At 51.4% G+C, this 24,394-nt stretch overlaps 1 protein-coding gene across 11 annotated transcripts in view; it reads left to right on the top strand.

Moving 5' to 3' along the window:
* Positions 1–24,394, top strand: part of Ae2 (anion exchange protein Ae2) — a 40,094-nt gene that overhangs the window by 11,801 nt on the left and 3,899 nt on the right. For 3 of the 11 annotated variants that reach the window (XM_076793056.1, XM_076793057.1, XM_076793061.1), the window contains exons 2-9: positions 6,387–6,581; positions 15,079–15,277; positions 15,523–15,604; positions 15,856–16,266; positions 19,457–20,144; positions 20,670–20,732; positions 22,096–22,693; positions 22,877–23,987. In XM_076793056.1, the coding sequence (XP_076649171.1) occupies positions 6,528–6,581; positions 15,079–15,277; positions 15,523–15,604; positions 15,856–16,266; positions 19,457–20,144; positions 20,670–20,732; positions 22,096–22,693; positions 22,877–23,987 (3,206 nt within the window). In that variant the 5' untranslated portion in view covers positions 6,387–6,527. Of the gene's footprint in view, positions 1–1,270; positions 1,388–2,215; positions 2,426–4,844; positions 4,948–6,386; positions 6,582–12,698; positions 12,995–15,078; positions 15,278–15,522; positions 15,605–15,855; positions 16,267–18,315; positions 18,507–19,456; positions 20,145–20,669; positions 20,733–22,095; positions 22,694–22,876; positions 23,988–24,394 lie in introns of those variants that run through there. The other 8 variants (XM_076793059.1, XM_076793058.1, XM_076793060.1 and 5 more) reach the window with 8 other exon arrangements.

Here is a 24,394-nt window from a genome sequence, read left to right as displayed (position 1 = left end):
TTTAATTCTTCCAATTAAACTCTGTCGATTCGTCGCTCGAGCTGATTGCGTTCTTTGTTTTGTAATTGTGCAATTTTCTCCGACACGTTCGTACGATTCGTTTCAATCAGAAATGCGTGAATAAATCGTCGAAACGAAGTCATCCGAGAACGACCCTAACCCTGTCTGTCTCGTTCCCGGTCCCGGTCCGGAGAGAAAGGCGCGGGAGCGCGGCGTTGGTTCTTCTCTCTCTCTCTCTCTCTCTCTCTCTCTCTCTCTCTCTCTCTCTCTCTCTCTCGCTCTCTCAATGCCTTTTCTGGCACAAGGTTATGCAAGCAGGGGGGGCCCGAGGTTTTCGACCTGATTTTAGAAATCTTCCACACTGCGTCTTCTCGTAAACTTCGGCTGAAATTTTTCGTTTTCCGTTCATAATTTCGATCCGTCGAGTCCAGGGTTAGAATCTACGAGGATTTCGGAACCTTCGAATGCATTTTTTCTTGAAATACTTACGGATGACGCGGTACGATTCGCTTGGTCCGCGTCGCGTCGCTTGGTGGCTCGGCGCGGCGCGGCGCGGCGGCGTTTGAATATTTCAAACCTGAGGTAGACCATAAAAAGTTGACGTAACAGGGTACACGGAACGAACGTACGCCTGTCACTACGTAATACGGATTTACTTATTCATCGGCTCTTACCGGGTCATATTCGTCTGCGTACTATATTATACATGTCGTGAAACATTTACGAATATGTATTATGTTTCTGTGTGGCCGTACAGATTGTTAGCTATACGCGTATGCACTTGTACTTACGTGTATAACGCGTATCTCGCCGTCGATATCTGCTTGTTCTCCGTTTAAATGGAAATCGAGTTCCTCGATACGCGTCCACTGTTTCCACCGCTTCTGACCTCGCTACCCCTATCGCACCTATCGCACCCATCGCATCGCTTCAAAACTTCCAACGGATCTTTACTTCGATTCGTCTATCGTTCTTCGAGATCTTGGAATCACCGAGAGAAGGACAAAAGTACCGTCGCATCTAGATCGTCTATCTTCCTTTTGACGACGAGTAATCGTAAATCGATCGATCAAACATGACAATTGAGAATTTTAATGTCTATCCGCGAAGCGACCGAGAATCGTTTTAAAAATTTTGCGATGGAACGCGCAACGATTACTCGAATAGTCTCTCCAACAAAAGAATCCATCTGCGTCGGTAGCTCTCGTTTCTCGCATCGCGTCGCGTCGATTCGACGCGTGTTCTCGTGTTCTGGTATCTATTCAAATGCAAAATTTGCTTTATGCATGCACGCACGATCGATAACGCGCGATATCGGTTACTATGAAGTACCTAACCGGAGTTATTGGCATTTAAAGTTCACAGCTGAACGTCTCGGAGCATATTGGTAAGACTTTTTTCCACTTATTTTTACACCTATCGCCTAACGGTTGAATTACTCGCGATAGTTTGGTTATTCGTGTTGCAAGAACACTAGGAAAAGGTAGTTTTTCTCCTGGTTACGCCTTCGTTTTAATAAAAAAAAAAGATGTATATATATATATATATTTTTATCCATTGTTCGACAACTGTTTGAAAACGTAACAAATTGTGTCTTTGCTTCCCGCATTTTCATAGATTAATATTCGAGAAAGAGATTCATCAACGACTGCGACCGCGTTGATCGGTTTGTACGGGACCTGTACGTTCGTTGTTCATTTAGGGTCTCGGGTATGGAACCTCGTGCCAATACGGGGTGTATATGGGAGGGGGGGGGCGGGCGGGGCTGGTTTCGTACAGGGAGAAGATTTCGTGCGACACGTAAACAAGGTTGAGTTATGTCACTGTTGTTGTACCGGCGAGAGTGTCTTATTGCTAGTCGGTTCGCGAACCTGGCGGCGAACGATGCGCAAGTGTAAATCTTATTCGATTCTTGCGAACCTGGTTGCTCTTCGTAGCGCGCGTTCCATTCGTCGACTTTCTTTTTTTTCATTGCTTGCACCAACGAATCGAACAGTCTATTTGGCGGCTACACCTACACCTACATCCTCGTTCGTTTCCGTTTATCGAAACGCGATGCAAGGACACGCCGCCTTGGCGACAAAGAAAGAAGAGACAGAAGAACGAATACGTAGCTGGTGAAAAACAGAATTTGACGTAACACACATCGGCGGACAGATGGCGCGGGAACAAAAGAAGGTTCCAGTTGCTTCAGACTTTATGCGGGCACAAAAGGCCGGTTGTCTCTCGCGAGATCTTTTCATCGGGACGGCTGGTGAAACCTTGTTCGTTCGTCTTGGTTCGCCTTGGTTCGCCTTCGTTCGCCTGCGTCGAGCTCTCGTCCCAGCATCGGAATCGGAATCGGAATCAGAATCGGACCAGTCCGCGAACGAGTCTCCGCGCGAACGCCGCAAACACGAATGCGTCTGCCGTGGCACAATTTCCGGTAATTACGATCGTTCGTTTGAAACGATGCGAAACTCGACAAAGTATCGAAAGTGGGTGAATCGAGTGTTTGCGTCTCGTTGAAAAAAATCGAGAGAGTGATTGGTTAGATGGTCGGTACGTTACACGCCGAAAACCAACGAAAATCGAATCCACGAGTTTCACAGAATTCTTCTCTCGATTCGCGTCGAGTATACAGTTTTTAAATCGATGCTGACAAGTCGTTGGGTACGCCGTGTTTATGTTTGGATCGCGAAAAGTAAGCAAGTAAACGGAGAATCGAACGTGCAGCAAACAAGCGAAAAATGGGATCGATTATAGGAAACAAACGTAATAACAACGATTGTCGATACTACGATGCCACGTATCGAATTCGGATCGCGTAGAAAATGTTGAAAATGTCGAACAACGTACCAACGGCGACCTCTTGCAAATAGCTTTTTAGTAGAGCAAAATACAACACGATAAAACAAGCGAGCAAGATGGGTCTTGTTCTCCATATTGTTTCGTTTACCCGTAACAAGAACAAGGCGCGTACGTATTTAATATATTAATAACGAATAACAACTGGTCGTCGTTGTCGTTATTCGTCGATGCGTTATTCGATCCCTACCGTAGAGCTTGGTATTTCGGTTTGGAATGAAAGTCGTGCTCGCAGCGAACGTTACACGCGAGATTCTACCTTATTCGAAGATATTCCGTCGATGATTCACAGGGCCGATTCCGTTGGTAATCGGTCGCCGAGTGCCAACAGAATACACTGGCGAATCGCGAACGTAATCGACTGTTTATTTTGCGTTCGTAACGTTACGGCGCGGCGTTTTTGTTTGTTCAAAGAAATCGCGCGAGGCCATTGCGAAACGTTTCAGAAATGATCTGCGGATTTTCGATTTCCTAAACAACACCGATTGACCGACGCGACGCGTGAAAACGTTTAGGAATCCTTTGAAATTCTTGGTCGTTTCTCCTCATCGTCTGTACAATACGTAGACATACTCGGAAGCTGTTGACCAAGTCGCGAGGAAGACCACCCGTTCCGTTCAGCAGTTTTCCAGCACGCGCCTCGTAGCGAGTAGTTGTACATACATATTGCCCCGTCGACCATTTATCCGTTCCCGAATAGCAGAGAATGTGTCGCAGAGGTAGCAACCACTTACCTACCACCGTGACCGTGAACAAGAATAATCGAATTGTCGCGTCGTTTCATCGAGGGGGGTCGTAAATCAGGCGATGCCACGCCGCGCGGTAAACCAAGTAGCGACCAATAAAATGCGTTAAGAGATAAAGAGCCCGCCACTGACGGTTTAACCGTTTCTCCCTCTCTTTATTCTCTTGTCGCGTTTCGTTTCTTTTTCGACGACGAAGCACGATCTACAGATACGCGAAGAAATTGAAATCACGTAGACCGCGCTACCACCGCCAGCATGCGATTAAATTTCGGGCAATCGGATTCCCGTTCCGTGACAGTTCTCATCAGAGTTTCCGTCCGCGTTAGCCGCGTGTCGCGAGATGTCAATCGTACGGTGACGGTGAAAGGTCGCGCATCGTTAAATAGGAAGCTACGTAAGTTTTTTAAAGATCGTTTTTGCATAGAGATCGAACATTTATTCGACTCGTAAAAATTGAATGTTACATGTTGCTATGGTTATGCAGCTACGACTACGATACCGAATCGTAGCGTTACTATACGTCGCGTCGCGAGCGCCTAAAGTCTGTAATCTAATTATTAGTTGCTTCGAGAAACTCGAAGAATCGCCGGTGTGTCGCGTCGACGCGATAAAAGGGCTAATTAAAAAGGGGTCGTGCGTCACGGTGACAAATGGTACGAGAGTATGAGAATAGCGCTTCGTTCTATTTTAGCTCCCGGACAAGTTAATAGACTCGGCGTTAATTTTCTTTTTCAATTACTCGCTCGCGGACCTCGTCGACCGAAGACGGTTTTCGAAGAGGGTTGCGGCGTTTGCCTTTGAAAGAACGCCTTTCGGACACGCGACCGACCGCGCGTGCACGATACATCGAATCGAACAATTTCCTGTAGTCCGGGTAGAAAATATTCAAAAATAATCATCTTCCGTTTCGATGCGATTCGATTCGATTCGATTCGATTCGACGCGGTGAATGAATGGATACCGATACGGACGGTTGACTTTTCCTGCCGAGGCGAGGCGAGGCGAGGCGAGGCGAGGCGAGGCGAGGCGAGGCGAGGCGAGGCGGGACTGTCAGCATCTGCGTACCATCAGACCGCATCGGGACAAACAAAGCCGGAATCGCTTTCCCTCGACACAGTCTCTTTCCTTCTTTCTTCGGGGCGCGAACGGCGCGCGGTTCGACGACATGAGACGACACGAACACGAACGCGAACACGAACACGACCACGACGCGACGCGACGCGACGCGTCGCGCGCCGGCCAGGCATTTCGTTGCGTCACGCCACGCCGATCGGATCCCAACATGTAATTAGAGATGAGTGAGAAGACCAACGATGCTAAGCCTCGTGTTTCAACGCCGCGCGATCCAACCAAAGTATGTATTGGGTTCGAGTATACGGAATTGCCGTTTCACGGGCGATGCCCCGATCGGAAATATTCCCTGCCTCCTGCCGTTGTTCTTTCGAGATCATTTTCATCGGAGTAACAATTCGGAATTCATATATTTGAGTAACTCGTGCAACGTGGTCGACTACTGTCTCTATTCGCCTGGAAACGTGCAGGAATCTAACCCATCGACAAATACCGTATACTCGACCCGGTATTTGCTTGCTGGTCGATCGCTTTCGAGATTGTTTGAACCTTTTCGAGACGGCGTAGACGAGTCGATTCGTTCGTCACTCGAGTTGATCGGCGATGCGACTACAGCGATGTAACGCGATAGGTAAACGCATCGAATACAAGGTACGATGCCTTAGGGCTTAGGGCATACGAAAAATTGTTCGTCTGCTTCGAAGCGACCGTCGCGCGGTCGACGAAGCAAGGACTGTAATGTATCGCGAAATTGTTTCGTTGGCTCAAGTAGCCAGAGTGATTGGCAATAACTTGTACCGAGTTGCGAGTTACGCGCGAATCGCGGAAGTCGTTGAAAATGTTCATTTTTCTTGTCGTAAGTACTCGCGGTAATTGAAAATGAGGAAATATCGAACGAAACGAAGGACAGATATACGCGTATACAAATGATGTTCGGCCGAGGCGACGCGACGCGACGCGACGCGACGCTTGCAGGAGCAAAAAACGAACCGAAGCTGTTATCTCACGAATCGCGAGCTTGCAAAATTCTAGGGTCGAGAAACTTGGAAGGTACGCGAAATAATCATCATCCGGAATGCTCCGAAAGAAGATATCCGATAAAACGGAGCGTCGTTTTATATTACGCGACAAGAGTACGCAGCACGCGTATCGAACTACCGATCGAGATACGTACCTAGGGAGTCGAAAGTTTCGAATCGCGACGCGGGACCGATGGATTCGACAAAATCTCTTGGGGCGCGTACAAATCCGTTTTCAAATAATTTTTGACTCCGTGGTCCGAGCCGGACGATGTATTTTCCGAGAAACGTCGGAGAAGGTTGTATCGCTTTTGTTACGCTGCTTGTACTTGGTACGTATACCGCGAACGTTACGCCATTGCACGAGCGCGTTAAAGGCGCGCCGCTCGTCGCCGGGCCGGGCCGGGCCGGGCCGCGCCGCGCCGCGCCGCGCCGCGCCGCGCCGCGCCGCGCCGACACGGTATTCGTCGAGTTCCAGTGGAAACGGTCCCTCTGGATGGACGCGTGCCGCTTTGCCGTTACTACTTACTACTTGCTACTGGCAAGTCAGTCGGTCGGTTACTGTCGCGTAGTTCTAGCGTCGCCTCTCCATATCGTCGCGATCATATTGTTAGCGGCGACCCGGAGACCCCCTCGATCTTTTGGAAATCTCGAAAACGACGGAAATTAACGTTTTGAACGATCGTCGCGTTGATTGTTGCAGCTAGCAGAACGGAGCTGCCATCTCAGCGACTCCTCCACATGTGGACATCGCCGTCCCGTCTCAGGATCGGCCGAGCACCCAGGAAAAAGACGACACCCTAAAGCCGATAGCTGCCCCAGCAGCTACCGCGTTCGGTGAACGATGGAGAACACCAGAAGGAAGCTATCGTTCCTCGGGTTTGGTAAAAGGGTATCGGTGAGTCTTCCTCTTCGAATCTCTTTCTCGCGTTGTGTCTCGTCGCCGCTTTTTCAGCTCGATGGAAAATCATTGGAATCGATGCATAGTTAATGCGACGATTCAAAGGGATTTTGCAACGAATTTGTTGGCTGCAACGAGGTGCTCGTACAATGCTAATCGTGGATCGCGCTGGTATACGCTATGCCTTAAGCGTCTCGAGCACAAGTCTTGAGCGGCAATAGCGCTCCGGCTTGTCATGGAAGGGGAGGAGCTCGGCACGCGCGCTTCGCACACCCTCCGCTAGCTGCTCGAACAGTTTGCACGCGTTGCGATCTCTATCGTACCTGGACAACGACAATAATAAATTACGAATTACGAATTACGAATTACAAATTACAAATATATGTGTTCCAAGGAACAAGCTCGGTTGCCCATCTACGTACCACGTTTTCGCGTCTCGCGTTAACTGGTTATTGACCTACGACCGTCGGCAATCGGGCCAATCAGCCGGCACGAGCTCGTCCCGCTTTTCGAATTCATGCCGCGTTTAGCGTTTAGCTTTCAGTGTTTCGTGTAAACGCGGTGTAACTTTGATTCGTGCACGCGGCTCACTCGAATCGCGTGCTCGCTTCAGCTATCGTGTTCTTCTGTTCTTCCATTTTGCTCCATACTGTTTCGGACCCAGGTTAAAACCACAATCAAGATTTCGATGCGTCAACGGAAATTGACCAGTCTGATACGAGTACGCGTCTAATAACAACAAGAACAACGCACCGGTATAAAGCCATTTACAGAGTCCTATAGTATTCTTACCAGTTGTGTCCGCGACGCCGAGCGCCGCGCGCCCCGCCGCGCCGCCGAACCCGATTGGAATTCGTTCGGGACGACAAAGCGAGCGATATTTGTTGAGCGCGGTTGCATAAGTTCGCGGTATTGAATCGAAACGCGTGTCGATTATATTCCGAACGATTAAATATAAGGTCGCACGGTTGCGGGGTTGGCGGTTTAATAACGTCGTTGCGCGGCGTTCACGCGTACATACGTATCGTAATACACGCGTCACCCTCTTTTGTACCGCACGTACGCGAGATAGCACCGTCCCGATATCCGATATCGAATCGAAACGTCTTTGATCCTTTCGATGAAACCATGTCACCGTCGAGATTCGAATTTCTGTCAGAATTCCATCCTCGATACGGGATCGATATTCGCAAGCGGTTTGCGCGTCGTGTTTGGTGTCTCGTGTCCGGCGTCTGCACGCCTCGACGATGCTCGACGAAACATTTCGGGTAAGATTCTTCCGAGATTACTTGTTTCTCGACTCCGTTCCGAATCGAGCCCTTTCCGTTTCCGTTTCCGTTTCTGTTTTCCGACGAAAAAATTGGATTTACAGGCGTCCGTTTCCTATCGAACTCGCTTGCGATCGAAAGCAGATAGAACGGCCAATTGGATTATCGTTCTGGAACAACGCTCGCGCTTCTCCTCTTTTTTTAGGACGAATCGCCGAAATCGCCACTCGTAATAACGTCGCTTCCGATCAAAATCAAAATTGAATCCGCTAGCCTGAGCGAGCTTTCGCGTTGTTTAGCCATCTCGTATTCTCGTGCGCGCATAGATTGCCCCGAGAAGCACCGTCTTTCTATCGCGGTGTCCGAACGGATTTGCTCGGGTTTCGGCAAGTTTGGGAACGTTCGCGCGAGTCCAGGCGAGCCTTGTCAGGGTTCGAATAGCTGGCCCCCGACGTCCTCGACGCAAAGCGTCGCAAGCCGTGGTTGAGCACTTACGCAAGGCCGGAAGCCGTAAATTCGATTACAAGACGACCGGTGTCAATCGCGGCCGCAGTATCATAAAGGTTGATTGCGCGCGGCGACGTTCAACGTAAAGCTGCTGGTCTAGCTTTTATGGGAGAATGCTGCTGCGCGTTGGTCTGCCGGAGGAAGATCCGTTCCATGGTGACGTCCGAACCCGTCAAGGTGATTATTCTTTCCATTGCCGGTTGCCCACAGTTTCTCCTGTCCTGTCCGTGTTCCGTTCTTCGTTCACAGTTGTTTCGGGATCCACGTCCCTTTCACCCCGCACTAGCATTAAACGATTCGTCGAGCTTCTTCGGAGCTTATCGCGCGCTTGAAACGTTTTTTCAAACGTATATCCCGCAACGATTTTAGATCGTTGGTTCTCGTACCGTACCTACCCTACTCCGCTCTAGACAGCTCTAGATAGCTCGAGCTTTAAACCATCGAAAGGGCAGAAGCGTAGCTGAAGAAGGTCGCGGCTCGATAATGGGAGCACGGATCATCGGAGAGAGTTTATTTTTATCACTCGGCCGAACAAGCACAATCCCTTTCCCCTTTCTCTTTCTCTTTTGTCTTTGTATCCGTTAATCGGTTACCACTGGCAATATCGTTGTCGCGGAGAGCTGGGAACAGTGTCTCGAAGGGAATAACGCTGCCTTTCGCGCCTTCAAATTGATTTCTGTATCTCCCAGAATCTACGGAATCTCTCCCTTTCCCTTTATCGTTTTTTTTTCTCTCTCTCTCTCTCTCGTTTTGACACGCACAGGAACAATGGCAGACGTTAAGTAATGGTTTCCAACGTTCCATTAATGTCGTCGATGATCGATTGATCGTCGCAGAGAACGCGTCAACGGTGCTGACCTATCAGCGCGCGGTAATGGCGTTCTATCGAGTCTCACCATATTTCGATGCAAGGTGAGAGAGAGAGAGAGAGAGAGAGAGAGAGAGAGAGAGAGATTTGATTCGCGTTGATCGAACTATGATTATCAGAGTCGATTAAGCCTCTCCTCGGCCAAACATAATAGCGCGTCGATAATTACCGGCTCGAACGCAACGTTGGATTCGCGTACATCGTTTTCGTGCGTCTCGTCTCGTCGCGTCGCGTCGCGTCGGATGACTCTGCAAGTAATAGTTTTCGAACGAGTCTCGCTTTTTCTTTCTTTTAGAATATCAATCGAATCTCCGACATCGTGTTTCGAAGATCGCAACACAATGTCGCGAATCGAGGACAACGTTCGTTGGAAAATTGCCAAGGGAGCAATCGATTACCAAACCGGATAACCTTCCGTGTTCTCCTTTGAGGATCTTTAGGAACCCTGTTCGTCCAAAAATCACGTTGCTTTTAACTTTAGCGAAACGTTAGGAGAACATTTGGCTCGAATATTCAAGTAGGCGGTGGGAAATAGGAAAGAAGAAATAAAAAATAAGAGAATACCGAGAATACGGAAAAGGTCGAGACACGAGCGAACGCACGCCTTTAGTCCGGACCGGAAAGAAAACGCGAATGGAAGAACCACGGAATGACAAACGGCACATCGATTTTCATCCACCTTTTCATCCAGTGGCGGAAAGGTCGAGAGAGGAGGGACGTCGAGAGCAGAGAGGCTGTGTGGTTCAGGTTCAAGGTCGCTGCAGCAGGAAGCAGGGTGTGCCTATGTGTGCGCGCGAACCTATACATACACGTTGCAGCTTGCAGCTTGCCGCGCGAGTCGACGTTGCGCGCCCGCGCCCGCGCCCGCGCCCGATCGATTCGGAAAGAGCTATCATCTCTTCTCTCTCCGCCTCTCTTGCTCCTGATTCTGGTGCATCGTTTCTCGATCTTGTTGCTTTTGCGGTGACCGTGCTTGGCGCACTTCCGTTAGGTGACGTGATCGACGCGAAAAGATGGGTCCAAAATAAACTTTCATTTTTCATCCATTTTCGATCAACTCCGCGTTAGAAGTTTTATTCCCAACTAATTATTTATTTACTTATTTACTTATTTATTTATTATACATATATATATATATAACCGGCAGATAGTTCCGGAAGGTCGTATCGCCGTGTTTCGCGGCCACGACCGATGCATTATGCAACGCGAATAGAAATTCGTGTACGAAACCGCTTCCGATTCACGGTTTGCGACGGAAGTCGAGTCCGTGTCACTTAAATTTCGTGGCATCGCGACATCGACTCGTTCCGAAAATAAAGTTCACCTTTGCCTGGCGGTCTATGGGAACAGTTATTCCTCCGATCGGACAGAATTCGTATCGCGATGTCGATCAACTTCATAATTCACCAGCCCACCGCAGCTGCGCGCTCGATGCGGTCGATTAATAATGCATTCGCAGAGTTTTGATTAACCGTCGCTAGGACTCTCGCGTTTATTCGTTTCCGGTGGTCGACAGCGACGCGCTTCGAAGACGCGACGCGTCGAACCGATTCGATCGAACACGGACCAACTCGGATTTTGCGAACCTCGAACCCTTTTCAACGGATCGGCGGGTATACCCGTAAACGCGTCGAAACTTCTGGAACAATCGAAACTGGCGACCGATCTATAGAATTCTGGCCTATTCCTATTTTCGGATCGCTAAGAGTTCTCTCTGTACGATGCGTGCTCGCGTGCAGTGAAACGCGTCGTCGGTTAAGATCGTGCAGAATCTACTAGGTACACATTTATCTACCTATTTTAGTAGTAGTCGATAAACGATCGAGTACCCTAGCGATTGATTAGAAATTGGAGAGAATTCGACGATTCGCTACCGATAAGGTCTCGAAAGTGACGAGGTCGTGCGATTACTCGTCGCTATCGGTCGATAAACCAGTATCGCGAGCTAGGCCTAGGTCGGCTCGAGGCTCGAGCCTCGAACCTGGAACTGGTCCGGCCCAGGTCGGTCGGAGCTATCAGCCGAGAGCTTTCTCTACCCTAGCTCTCCCTCCCTTTCCCTTTCCCTTTCCCCTTCCCCTCCCCTTTTCCTTCCTCTTCCCCTTCCTCTTTCGCGTTCTCGGCGGTTCTTTCTCCGTTTCGCCTGGTTTTCTCCTTCCTGTGGACATTGAGCGACGCGCGGAGAGACCCTCCGGGGCCAGATTTCACGGCCGACCGACACTTGTTGCGTCCCTCGACGTCGACCAATGGCCAGCCGTCTTTCGATACACCCGCTTCCGAACCGAGCGACAGCTCTTTTTCACGAAATTGCTATTTTTGGCGGATGCAAACGGTCGCGACCGGCCGGGCCGCACCTCTTCCGAATCGAACGATGCTCGTCGCCGCACCGGTTCTTCGGCTTCGACCTCGAGCCACCTGTCCCACCTGCTGTGCCCTCTCGTCCAGATCAGAATCGCGTTCAAGTTAAGATTCGGAAAATTTTCAACTGTTTCGCGAGCTCGATAGCGCGGAAAAGGGTTCGCGGATGTTTCGGACAGTCACTTCTACGTTGGTCGTTCGATCGAGCGATTTTCGTCGGTACGCCGAGCATGAATTCTCAAACGGAAGAACATTTGGAAATTCGAAGCAGCTTCGGGGGTAAAATCAATTTCGAGTGAACCAAGTCGGATTGCATCGTATTCGACGTGTCCGAGAAGGAATTCTGAACTCGGGGGAAACAATGCACGCGCCGTTTGAGACTTTGCTTCTGGAAAAAGGTCAAGAGGAGCGAGAAATCGCGAGATTCGACAAGTACAGTGTCAGGGGTCCTGACAAAGTTTCATTACCCTGTTTTTGTATCTAGCCTACTGCTACTAGTACCTACTACTACTTCTACTACTACTACTACTACTACTACTACTACTACTACTACTACTACTACTACCACTACCACCACCACTACTACTACTATTACTACGGGATGGTCGGCCACTCGAAGTATAGAACTTGCCCGACTCGATTTTGGCGCGAAGGGATCTTCCAAAAGAAAAACCTGTTGTTCGTGTCGTCCCATTCCCCGTGCCCGTATCATATCCGCTAGGACGATTCGACGGTTTCGACGGTGTCGGCGATGCGCCAGGTCCGAGTTAGGTGGTATTTCTCGCGCGCAGGCGAGAATCACCAGTTTCAGTTCCAATTGCAGTTGCAGTTGCAGTTGCGATTCCGGTTTTCGGAAGAAGGTTGATCGTTGGCGTGTAACTGAGAAAAGGGGTAAGCTTTCGGTGGTGCGTCGACGAGGCCACGGCAACGCTAACATTAAGGCTAGCGGTAGTAGCGGTTGCGTTAGCGCGTATGGGGTTGGTATCGACCGAGGGTAGCCGGGAGGTCTGCATCCCCCTCGCTTCGCTCCCTCCCTGGCTCATCCCCATCGGTGGTGTCGGTGGTATTGGAGGGGACTCGGAGGGTCTCTGTCTGTCGGCCGGTGGCGGCGCTATCCTCTCCGTTAGTTGGAGTTCCCTGGCAGCGAGCACGGGCACGGGAACAGGCACGGGAACAGGAACGGGAACGGGAACGGGAACAGGCACGAGCGCAGGAACAGGCACACGCACGAGCACGAGCAGGAGCAGGAGCACGAACACCAGCCGACCGGCGCAGCGCGGCGGCCGGGCACTGGTTCGGCCCGGGATGACATGCTCGAGGCTGCCGTGAACTCCTCCGGGTAGTCGTTGTTGCAGCGAGCGTCGCGAAAGGTTCTCCGCTGGCTGCGCCGCTCTTCGCGGACGAGCCCCCAGGTGACGTCGAGCACCATCTCTCCCGATCTCTTAATCTCTTGTCCGTCTCGCGATCCCGTCGCGTCTCTACGCCTCTACGCCTCTCGCATACAGTTCCCGGAAATGTTCTCCAACGTTTAGCCAACGACCGCCAGCTCCTTCCGCCGTTTCCGTTTCGTCGGCATCTCCCGCTCGGCGGACGCTAGCCGATCGACGAGAGCGAGGACGACGGGACGAGCCTCTCCGGTCCGAAGAGATTTTCTCATCGAGCTGTTTTACCGGCGCAAACAGTGAAAGTGTCGGAGAAAATCGGTTCAAAATACGGTGGTGTTTGATCGGTGGTGGAGCTCCCCGAAACTTGATCGAACACGGAGAAATGCGTTTGCACGTTGCCTCGTCGTTCCGGAACCGTCGTCCAAGTTCGCGTGGCCCAGATGCCGTGTCGGCGAGGTGAACGTCGAGGCGGTTGGGGGTGGACTCTGTGCCGTTGGATACCAGGAACCATCGTTCGAGACCTTCCTCGACAACCCCCCGACTCGGCGTTCGGAATTCGCGTTTCGCCAAAAGATCGTTCGTCGACAACCGGTGAAAACGCGCCAGTTCGATACGGTGACCCACCCACCCGTTTCGCCAAGTTCGCACGAATCGTGTTCGCGCGCTTTCGATTGCTCTTCCGGAACCCAGTCACCTCGGCCTTGCTCGCGTTCGGAAAACAACCTCGATAGCATTCGCCGTGAATTCTCGCCCTCGCTGACCCGTTGTTTCGATATTCTTTTAATCTCCGATCTTTGTCGTCTTCGTTGTTCAAACCGAATCGTGACTCGAAGAAGGAATAGCAAAGAAATGGACAGGTTGAACGTCTTCTAGAGCAAAAGGTCTTAAAGATATCGAATCCCGCGACTCGAGGTTTTACCGCATGACGTTGTGGACGTTCGACTCATCCACGCGACCATCGAAAGAGAAACGAAAAATAAGAATCGAAATGTCTCTCGACGATTGACCCGAGAATGCCAAAGAGATACCGCTACAATTTGATTCGCCGCGTCGACAACCTTCGTATCTCTCGTATCGTTTCGAATTAGACGACGTCCATAAAATACCTCGAGCTTTCGGCTATGTCGTCCGCTAGGAAAAAACTAGGACACCGAGAACTCCATCAGAGGTGGACGAACAGGAAAAGCTGCAGTCGCCTTCCTGTCGACTTGTTTGGTTTTCTTTCGACCAGAGATCGCCTAGAGCGCCTAGAGATCGTTTTCGACTAAATTGTCGGAAACTGTCGAGGCAAAGCTGTCGGCTCTCTGATAGTTTTGAATAAATTTTTGTTTGTTCGCGTATCGAATCGAGCCGAGGGACGATTCGCTGTTCCCGCTCGTTACCGTGACGTAATTCGCGGCGCACCGCGACTGGTCGAACAGAGATGCGGCCCGAACTCGGGAATTTACGCGGTGAGCGGAAAACGGAAAGACAAAAGCGGAAACGCATGCCTCCAACCCGACTGTACGACGAGACGAGACGAGACGAGACGAGACGCGACGCGAGGGTTGTTCGTCGCTCGCTGATCGACGTCCCGGGGGTTGTTAACGATACGAGAGACCCTTCCCTACCGATTTCTTCTCGAAATTTGTCGGCGTTTCCCGTACGATCGAGGGACCGACCGATCGTTGCCGACGAATCTTCCAGCCGCGCAAACGACGCCGCTCTCTTCGAGCAATCCTAAACGTAGCTGACTACGTGCTAGCGGAGCCAGCGGTTCTCTAGATTTCTCTTAGAAATTGTTTTAGAAGCGATTCTTTCATCGGCTATCGACGGAGGAAGATCGCGGACGTACATTTACCGAAGGAACCAGTCAGCGAAGTAGAATATTATAATAGAAATGTTAACCCCGATAGCGTTGAATTATTCGTTTATTAAAAAAAGATATTCCTTTGGTTAGCGGTGCACCGGCAACGTGGATTGTACAAAGTCGGTTGACAAAGTGGACTCGTCCTCCCTGTATAACGGACCGAATACATATGTGTACCACGAACACGCGAAATTTTCAAGCAGGTCAAGCAACCACCAGACTCGATCACCACTTGAACGATTCGAACGTTTGCATGCGATAGGTCGACGGTCATGGCACGGAAACGGGACCGGAACTCGACGAGGAGATGGAGAAGGTTTTCGCGATGGACGCCGGAGAGAAGTTCGACGTAGCTCGGCTCGGATCGCTCTCCGAATCTGCTGGATCCGATCGAGATCGAGACCGAGATCGAGATCGCGACCGAGGACCACCACCGCGATATAGCGACCGCGACTTCAATCGTATGTACTCGGATAAGTTGTTATTTAAAAAAAATCGATTCGAAGGTAAAATTACGATTGCGCGAGTCGATTTTGCTTGCGCTTCGACGTCGAAGCGATTCCAGTTGGTTCGATTCCGCAGGGCTTTCCCATAATATCTGGATCCCGTTCTTTGAATCCGATTTGGTCGAATGCGGAATCGCGCCCGCTGCACGCTGGACGCTGACGCGAGTCGATCGTTAATCTTTGGCGTGTTTTCTTTCTAGAACATCGAAAAAGAAGTTACCCTCATCCGTACATACCCCTGAAAAGCCTCCATTCGAGATCCATGCGACGGCATCTGTCACCGTAAGTGGTTAAAGGCAATGAACGCAAGTCGTAGTACGAAAAGCGTCGATCCGGCGTACGAGGGAGCAACGAAAGACTTTATCGAGCTCGTCGATCGGTATTTTCTCGATACGAGAGACGGCCGTTGCTTCCTCGTGTGACCGATAGGTGGTCGTTAAAAAATAAGGGAAACAGAAACAGAAACAGAAACAGAAAGAGAGAGCAGCGGGAGAGAGAGAGAGAGATAGAATAGGAATGGACGTGTTTTACAGCGAAGGATCCACAGCGGAAGTCGGCCAAGAAGAGGAGAACGGTCAGCAGCAGGTACAGGGTGGCAATGGCAGCGGTCGGGAAGGGGACGCGATGGACAACGGGCTGTCGTCGAGCAGCGTGCCCGACGTCGACGAGGAGACCGCCGAGGAGACCGCCGAAGAGACGGAGAACGTGCTCAGCAGCGAGAGCGAGGCACCGATCTCCGAGAGGGCCGCTTCCGGTTTCAGCGACAGCAGCCCTCCCGTCGGTAGTCCGCGGGTACAGTTTCAGAATATCAAGGAGGAGGATGTGCCCTCCCACCCGTCGAAGCGGGACGAGCCACCCGGTTCGCCGGAAACAGCACCCGTGCCCGCCGCCGGGGCTCACGACGAAGACCGGAAGTGTCGGAGGCACCAGAAACACGAGCACAAGTAAGTATGTAGAACGCGTGTAGCGTCGCGGCTCACCGCGCTCTTCGGTCGCTATCTCGAGAGCGCGATCTTGATATAGGTGCCCCTCCTGCAATCGCGTACCCGGGAAACCGAGTTGTTAGACTGGTGTCCAATTACCCGGATAACCATCGGGCAGTTTAAACCCTGCTATCGCCGGATTAGCAGCTGTTCCGAATCGAGAATTTACGCCCCCACCAAAAACGGAAATGCGAGAAGACCGGCTCGAAGAAGAATGCGAGAAATTGGGGAAAATCGTAAATCGTTGCGGAGCAGAAAGTCGTTTCCGTTCGAAAAGAAAACCGAGACAGGGATCGCTATCGTTGCGCTCGAAAAGGGATGCGCGCACGCGCCAGATCTGGGTTTAGGTATTTTCGTGCGATTAAATCGTACCTGTGGTGTAAGCAACCTCCGTTCCTCTCCCGAGGCGCGATATGCCAAGCGACCGTCACCCACTATAATGGTCGGGATGCCAACAACGTGAACGCGAACGCGGTACTTGCCTATATCGAAACAATGGTGTTGTTACGCTCGGTTACGCCGTCTTAAAGGTTCGTCGTTTGTAACGACGAATTACGAATAGTCGCCCAACCGAGCTCGGAAAAACATAGAGCTCGTTTATAAATAGTATCGCAGCCTTGCGTCACGGTTATTAGAACTGCGGTAACAATGTCTGGTGACGAACAAACGTTGAGATTCGCGAGTACGACCCCGCTTTCGTTGCCGTTTCTCGAGACGAAGCAGCGCATGCAGTTGCGGTTCTTCGTATCGGAAAATCAAAATAGTTTCGTGTGGTTTGTTCGATGAAAATCCATGGTTAAAACCTACAATCGTAAAGCGTGAGGCGTTCGTTTCGAAATAACTTTGAGTCGAATTTGTCGTAGACGCGAACTGTAGACGAATAGCTGACATATCGGGCCCGATTGACATTGAACCGACAATGATTACGCGATCGAATGGAAGAATGATTGCTCGATCGGTTAATGGTAGCGGTATTCGGAAATCGAAACGGCTTTCGAACGTTGTCCAATTTCCCCGTTGCTTCGTTAAAGAGAGTTCGCGTCGACCAGTCGTTACGACCTTGCCCGTAATAAACGATCGAAGCATCGTCGACTAATTTCTGTGCAGCGTGGATCGAGGTTTGCGGTGTAACGCCGCGCGCGCCGCCACCTTATACACGTGGTATGTACGCATCGCGAGAGCATCGATCGGTGGCAAATCACGATATCGGCCCGATCAATCCGGTAGCGTGACTTAACCGCGGTGATTTCAATATCGGTCGCAAACCCCGGATCGAAACAAATCGAGGCCCGTTTGATTATCGCTTCCGGTACGTCGCGTCGGGGGGTTTGTTCGCGTTTCCGCGTTTCCGCGTTTCGCGAAGAAATCTCGCTTCCCGCGGTGGCGAAGCAACGAGAGACCCTTTCCTCCGCTTTCGCAATCGAATTTCACGCAAAACTGTTTTTTCTACGTAGGTACTGTCGCTGTTACATCCGGTAACGATAAATTACCTAGCTACTACGTATCCGGGTTTCTCGAGTTGTTTGCACGGAGTCCCGCCCGAGTAGGCTTAGTTTCGTTGGTTTCGACGCGAGCCGAGTTAGAACAGCGCCCAGGGGACCGATTCGTGGGCTCGCGTGCTCCGCGGTGTCCCTTCCTTTACCGATCGTGTCGATGTTAGGTCTACGAGATATCGATCGAACGAACGTATAAAACTTGTTGAGCAGAGAGATCGCAGCGCGCGCAAGCTAGAGTAACAACCACAGCACCGCACCGGTAACTATCGGCACCGATAAAAGCGTCGAAAGAGGTGGGTACCGTCCCGAAAATGCTCCGGGCAGTTTCACTTCACGCGCGTAACACCGGTATTAGATAATTGCACGATGTTTAGCGGGAGGGCCGCGAAACAGTTCGCAATTGCTGTCTAATGTCATGGCCTTCGGCCAGAGATTCGCCTTGTCTCTGCGAGCGTACCAGGCAGTCTGATGGACGAGGCCACTGGCTCCGTATTCTTCTAATTAGTCTCGACGCGGCTCGGTCTCCCGCGGGTTGTTTCGACTCTCGCGAACGAATGAGATTGTCGTCGCTCTCTCTCTCTCTCTCTCTCTCTCTCTCTCTCTCTCTCTCTCTCTCTCGTAACCCTCGACAACCATGTTCCCGCATTACGATGGCCGGCCCGACCGCTACACCATGGACATCGGTCGCATCAGGCTGCTGAAAAAGTATCTCTTTCCATTTACGCCATCCGGTAAACCACCGCTCGGACCGAACAGAAATTCGGACCATCCACGGCCCGACGACGCTCCTCGCTTCCTTCCGGCTACTCGCTTCCGTCTACTCGAACCCGTCCAACGGCGTGAGTCGCGTGCCCTTTTCGAAGAAACGTCGCAACTTTGCGCAAATCGTTCGATCGTCGAAGAAGCTTTCGATGCCTCCGCGCGAACCTTGGATTCGAACGTTTTCTTCCGTAAGCGTACAGCTTACGATCGCGAATACCCGACGTCCGCGAACGACACGATTCAGAGTCGATTTGATCTCGTGCCGTGACCCGTGAGCCGTGACCCGTGACAGATTCGTTCCGAGTTTGGGAATTTCACGGCATGAACAGGGGACAAAAAGTCGTCGAACGTTATCGTTTCACCGATCGGGCGAAGAGCGAAAGATTTCCGAACGGGACTATCGGTGGTTGGACTATCCGTCGCGTCGCATCGCGTCACGTGCCGTCCCGTCGTTTCGACTCGGTCAGGCAAAGACCTGTGCGACGACGATCCGTCCGATCTTCGTCGATGGCAAGATCACAGCCGGCGCGGCCGCGACTGTCAGGGTCATGCGCAAAAACAGTTCTGGCACTCGGTCCGGCGTGCCTCGTGTCAACGGGTATGCTATTGTTTATAGCTTTTCGCTGCGCCGCTGGCAAACGAACCCGCATTGCATCCTCGTGCATCGTGCATTCGTGTGCGGCGGTTCCCCACGAATCTTTTTTTAACTCTCGATAAGAAACTAAGATTCCGCTTTGCGAACGATATCGGACCCAAGTTCGGTTCGTTCTTAACGTTTCAAGTTCAAAGATCAAAGTTAGCTGTCTATCGGATAGGATAGGATAGGATAGGATAGGATAGGATAGGATAGGATAATAGGATGGTGGTTTCACGATTGGTACGTTCGATTGCAGGAGACACCATCACAAGTCGCGAAAGTATTCGCTGCAAGAGGACCCACAATGGAGAAAGAGATCGGGAGCGGGTCTCCCGGACGGGTCGAGCGTGCTCGCACGGCGGGTCAGCGTGCAACCGGAGGAGGCGAGCACGCTGCAGGAGCTGGACATCGACGATTTGGAGTCACACAGGAGCGACGATCCGCGGGGAATGAGGCGTCACAAAGCAGCCTACTCGACGGTGCAGATCGGCCGGAAGAAAGAGGGTGGCATACCGCACGACACCTTCAAGAAGATGTACGACCACTCGCCGCACGAGGTGTTTGTCCAGCTCGACGAGTTGCACGGTGTCGGTGAGGAAAGGGAATGGCGAGAGACGGCCAGGTGGATCAAATACGAGGAGGATGTCGAGGAGGGCGCGGACCGATGGGGCAGGCCCCACGTCGCCTCTTTGAGCTTCCACTCGCTGCTGAACCTCCGCAGATGCCTCGAAACCGGCGTGGTCCTGCTCGACCTGGAGGGCAAGGACCTCCCGGGTCTGGCTCATCGAGTGGTCGAGCAGATGGTGATCGAGGAGCTGATCCTTCCCGAGGACGAGGCCGTGGTCAAGAGGGCTCTGCTTCTCAGGCACAAACACGTGCACGATCACGATCGCGGCTTCCGATTCGGCGGAAAGAGAACCTACTCCAGCTACAACAGCCTCCAGGTAGCTATCCTCTTTCGACGTCGGCCGCTCGGGTATCCCGGTCTACGCTGCCCTACTTTACCAACGAGACCTTCTATTCGTCTGTTTTTTGTCTTTTTGTCTTTTCGTCTCTTCGTCTTTTTGCCAGTTTCGCGCGTATTCTTTCCGAAACAGTTTTCTTGTCGAACGTTATAAATTTCTTGGACAGAGTTCGATCCAGTTGTTCGGTAAAACGAGTTGGACGTCGGCGGTATCCGATGATCGCGTCGAACGTAACCGAGTACGAGAGAGTCCGATCCGAGTCCGCGTAACACGAGTAACCCAGTGATTAACGTTTGTTCCGCGCCTCGATAGATAACGCCCGTCCAACACCGTTGCCGCGCATAAGGCGTACACACGGTACACGGCGTAGCATGTTCGACCACGTTCTACCACGTTCTACCACGTTCTACCACGTTCGGCCACGTGAAATAATCGATAGAAATCCGTAGAAGAGACGGGAGAGGCCTGACTGACTGACGGTGTGTCCTAATGTTATTTTCGCAGTCCGTCGGTCTGGAGGAAGAAGACGCTGCGCGGGAACCCTCTGAGAACCATGTAACCGAACATGTAAATCTCTCTCGTTTCCCGAATCTCGATCGCAGTATTTTCAACCTTATTTCGCTAGAGCGTAGCCTCGCCCCATCGCCAGATCACCACACCGAACGCACATTTAACGTCTTACCGCATGAACTTACAGGGCAACCGTTTTCCTCGTTCTTTCGACCGACAAATTCTTCGTCGCGTATCCTCGCTTTCCCGTCTGTGCAAGATTCGCCCCTAACCGGGGAACGAACGAACCGACCGATCGTAACATCTCCGCGAAACACCTCTATCCTCTACGCGTACTCGACTGCCAACTGTTCGCAAACGTTTTTGCGAGAACTACAAGGACTTGTTTCGTTCAACGTCGCAACCCAAATCGAGAGCTCTGAAAATACAAAAAAAAAAAAGAAGAAAGAAAGTCCGATTAAAAAAGAAGGGTTGGCGAACGGTTCTTGCTTCGAGACGTTCGCAATCTCCGTCAAAGAGACGCGCCAAGCAAACGAGAGGCATCGTGCGTAGAGCAATCGAGTAGCTCTTGGAAAAATAGTCTTTCTAGGATTCGCTTGTCGAACGCGACACCTGTAAGTCCATGTCACTCCTGGATCTGTATGTCGCTCCTGTATATGGCTTGCGAATCGTTTTACACTCTTTCTCTCTCTCTCTCTCTCTCTCTCTCTCTCTCTCTCTCTTACTGTTCTATTCTATTCCATTATTTACGTTCTGTTATGTTCCGTTTCGTTCCGTTCCCGTTCTCTTCAGTTCTGTTTTGCGCTTACTTTTTCGTTGATCACGATCTTCCATGTACGAATGTTGTCTTCACCGTTGTGTCGCATACCGTTCGTTGGTTCGGCGATCAATTCCGACTGCACTATTCCATTCGTCGAACCCTCGTTTTTTAGTTTTTCTCAGCGATATCAACGATATACCATTTTCTTCAATTTTCTCTTTAGTTGGTAGTAAACCGCTTGCGAGTTTCATTTTCTGTGGGGTTGACAGGTATATATTGCCATTCGCCTCTGCGCGTATAAAATCGCGGACGTCTCTGATAACGTTGTTGGTTCGCGAACGAGAAAATTTCTGTTTCGAACATTTTTTCGTTCGTTCGCCGAAGCCGAAGCCGAAGCCGAAGCCAAAGCCGAAGCCGAAGCCAAAGCCGAAGCCAAAGTGAAAATTATCCTATCCGGCTGATCAATTGTCCGCCCCTACCGGCGAGCGAAATTTCTCTTTCTCTCTGTTCGCGTGTCTATTTCTCCATCTGTCTGTCTTGCCCCGAATTCGAGAATCATTGTGCATCGCGCAACCGTTCGCATACCATTGACGAACCATCGCGAATACCGCGAGACGCTCGTTTTAAAAAGAGTTTGATTTGTTCGTTTCTCGACCGTAGAATCTAAACGACTCGAAACCGAAGATCGTCTCGTCGAAGCTGATTTCGGACGGCAATCACACCGTGGTGGACATAAAGGAAGAGATGACCTACACCAGCAGCAACGAGGACCTGAAGAGGGGTGGTCAGAACGAGTACATCTTGAAGAGAATCCCGGCGGGCGCCGAGGCGACGGTCGTGCTAGTCGGCGCGGTCGACTTTCTCGACCAGCCGACGATAGCGTTCGTCAGGCTGGCAAAGGGCGTGATCATGTCCTCGATCACGGAGGTGAACATACCGGTGAGATTTATGTTCACGTTGCTGGGACCGAGAAACGGCGACCTCGACTACCACGAGATCGGTAGGTCGATCGCCACGCTGATGGCCAACACGTCCTTCCACAAAATCGCGTACAAAGCGAACGAGAGACGCGAGCTTTTGTCAGCCATCAACGAGTTTCTCGACGATTCGATCGTGTTGCCGCCCGGCGATTGGGAGAGGCAGGCCCTGTTGCCGTTCAGCGAGCTGAAAGCCAAGAGCGAGGCCATCAGAAATCGCAAGGCCAAGGCCCTCGAGGAGAAGAGCAAGCCGGTGCAGAGCGAGGCTGCGGTTAAAAAGGGTGCGTAGCCTACACAGACCACGAGAGTAGATGCCAGAGCGGCGTAACCTGCGCTCGTCGCGCACCTATGTATACGCGCATACACCTATGTAGATATATGTACATACACCTTGTACCCCTACACCTGTACCACAACCTACGGGCGTACGTACAGTATATGTTGAATTATTTCTTCGATTTTAGCTCTTCTCGCTGGCGAGGAAGAAAAGAAACCGCCCGGCGACGACGATCCCCTTCGCAGAACGAAACGTCCGTTCGGCGGTCTGATCAACGACATCAAGAGACGCTATCCCTTCTATTTGTCCGACTTTACGGACGGTCTGAGTTCCTCCTGTCTGGCAGCCGCGATCTTCATGTACTTTGCGGCTCTGTGCACCGCGATCACGTTCGGAGGGCTGATGAGCGACAAGACGAACGACGTGATCGGCATATCGGAAACGTTGGTCTCCGGCTCGTGGACCGGGATCGTGATGGCTCTGTTCTCCACCCAGCCTCTGGTAATCATTGGCACGACCGGACCCCTGCTGCTCTTCGACGAGAGTCTCTACAACTTTTGCCGGGCGAACGACCTCGAGTTTCTCACGGTCAGAGTGTACGTGGGCGCGTGGATGGGAATCATCGCGCTGGCCATCGCCAGCGTTGAGGGATCCGTGCTGGTCAGACTATTCACCCGTTTCACCGAGGAGATCTTCACGGGTCTGATCTCGCTGTTGTACATCGTCGAGACGTTCATCAAGCTGTACAATTATTTCGCGAAGAATCCGCTGCTGGACGAGTACAGCTTCGTCCCGGAGACCAACCAGACCTTGGGCTTTGTCACGGAGGTGAACGTCACCGAGATGAAGGTCGTCTCGCCGATAACCGGCGATATCGAGACCTTGTCGATGGAACAGCCACGAGTCTTGATACCTGGTCGCAACCTTACCGGTTTGCTGATCAATCAACCCAACACCGCTCTGATGTGCACAATCCTGTGTCTCGGCACTTTCCTAGGCGCCTACTACCTACGTATTTTCCGTAACAGTCATTACCTCGGCCGAAGCGCCAGGAGAGCCTTCGGCGATTTCGGTGTGCCGATCAGCATCATCGTGTTCGCGTTGATGGATTACCTGGCCAAGGTCAAGACCGAGAAGCTGCTGGTCCCCGAAGGCTTGTCCCCGACGATAGCCGACAGGAGCTGGATCGTCTCGCCGGGCGGACTAAAAAAGCCGATTCCCCTCTGGATGGCCATGGCGTGCATCGTACCCGCGTTGCTCGTCTACATTCTCGTCTTCATGGAAACTCAAATCTCCGAGTAAGCTTTTCTCGATCTTTTTTGAACGTTCGGTCGTTGATGTAGTCGTGTAGCTTCGCGTACGAAGAACGAGAGGTGTTCGCGAAAAACCCGTGTACGAGAACTGATCGGATCAATCGATTTTTAGTTGTTTCTTATTCCTACCGCGTTCGAGCCACGCGCGATACTTACCTACCCCGTCAGTTATAAAAAAAAAAAAAGAAAAAAGAAACCTCGTACCTGCCCGCCGTGAGATCGTCCACGCGCGCAGTCGATAGGCAGCAACACACACACACACACGCGCGCGCGCGCGCGGTTAGACCTCGTCACTGCCTACGTAACGAAATTTTATTTATAAAATACTTTGTACGCGACAACGTTCGCTCGCGTCATAACGATATATCCTCGAGACGAAACGTCGATGATTC

The sequence above is a fragment of the Halictus rubicundus genome, chromosome 9 (genome assembly GCF_050948215.1).
Source record: "Halictus rubicundus isolate RS-2024b chromosome 9, iyHalRubi1_principal, whole genome shotgun sequence".
In the NCBI taxonomy this organism is placed as follows: domain Eukaryota; kingdom Metazoa; phylum Arthropoda; class Insecta; order Hymenoptera; family Halictidae; genus Halictus; species Halictus rubicundus.
Note: the sequence above shows the minus strand (reverse complement) of the source record. Positions and strands in the feature narration are given on the sequence as shown.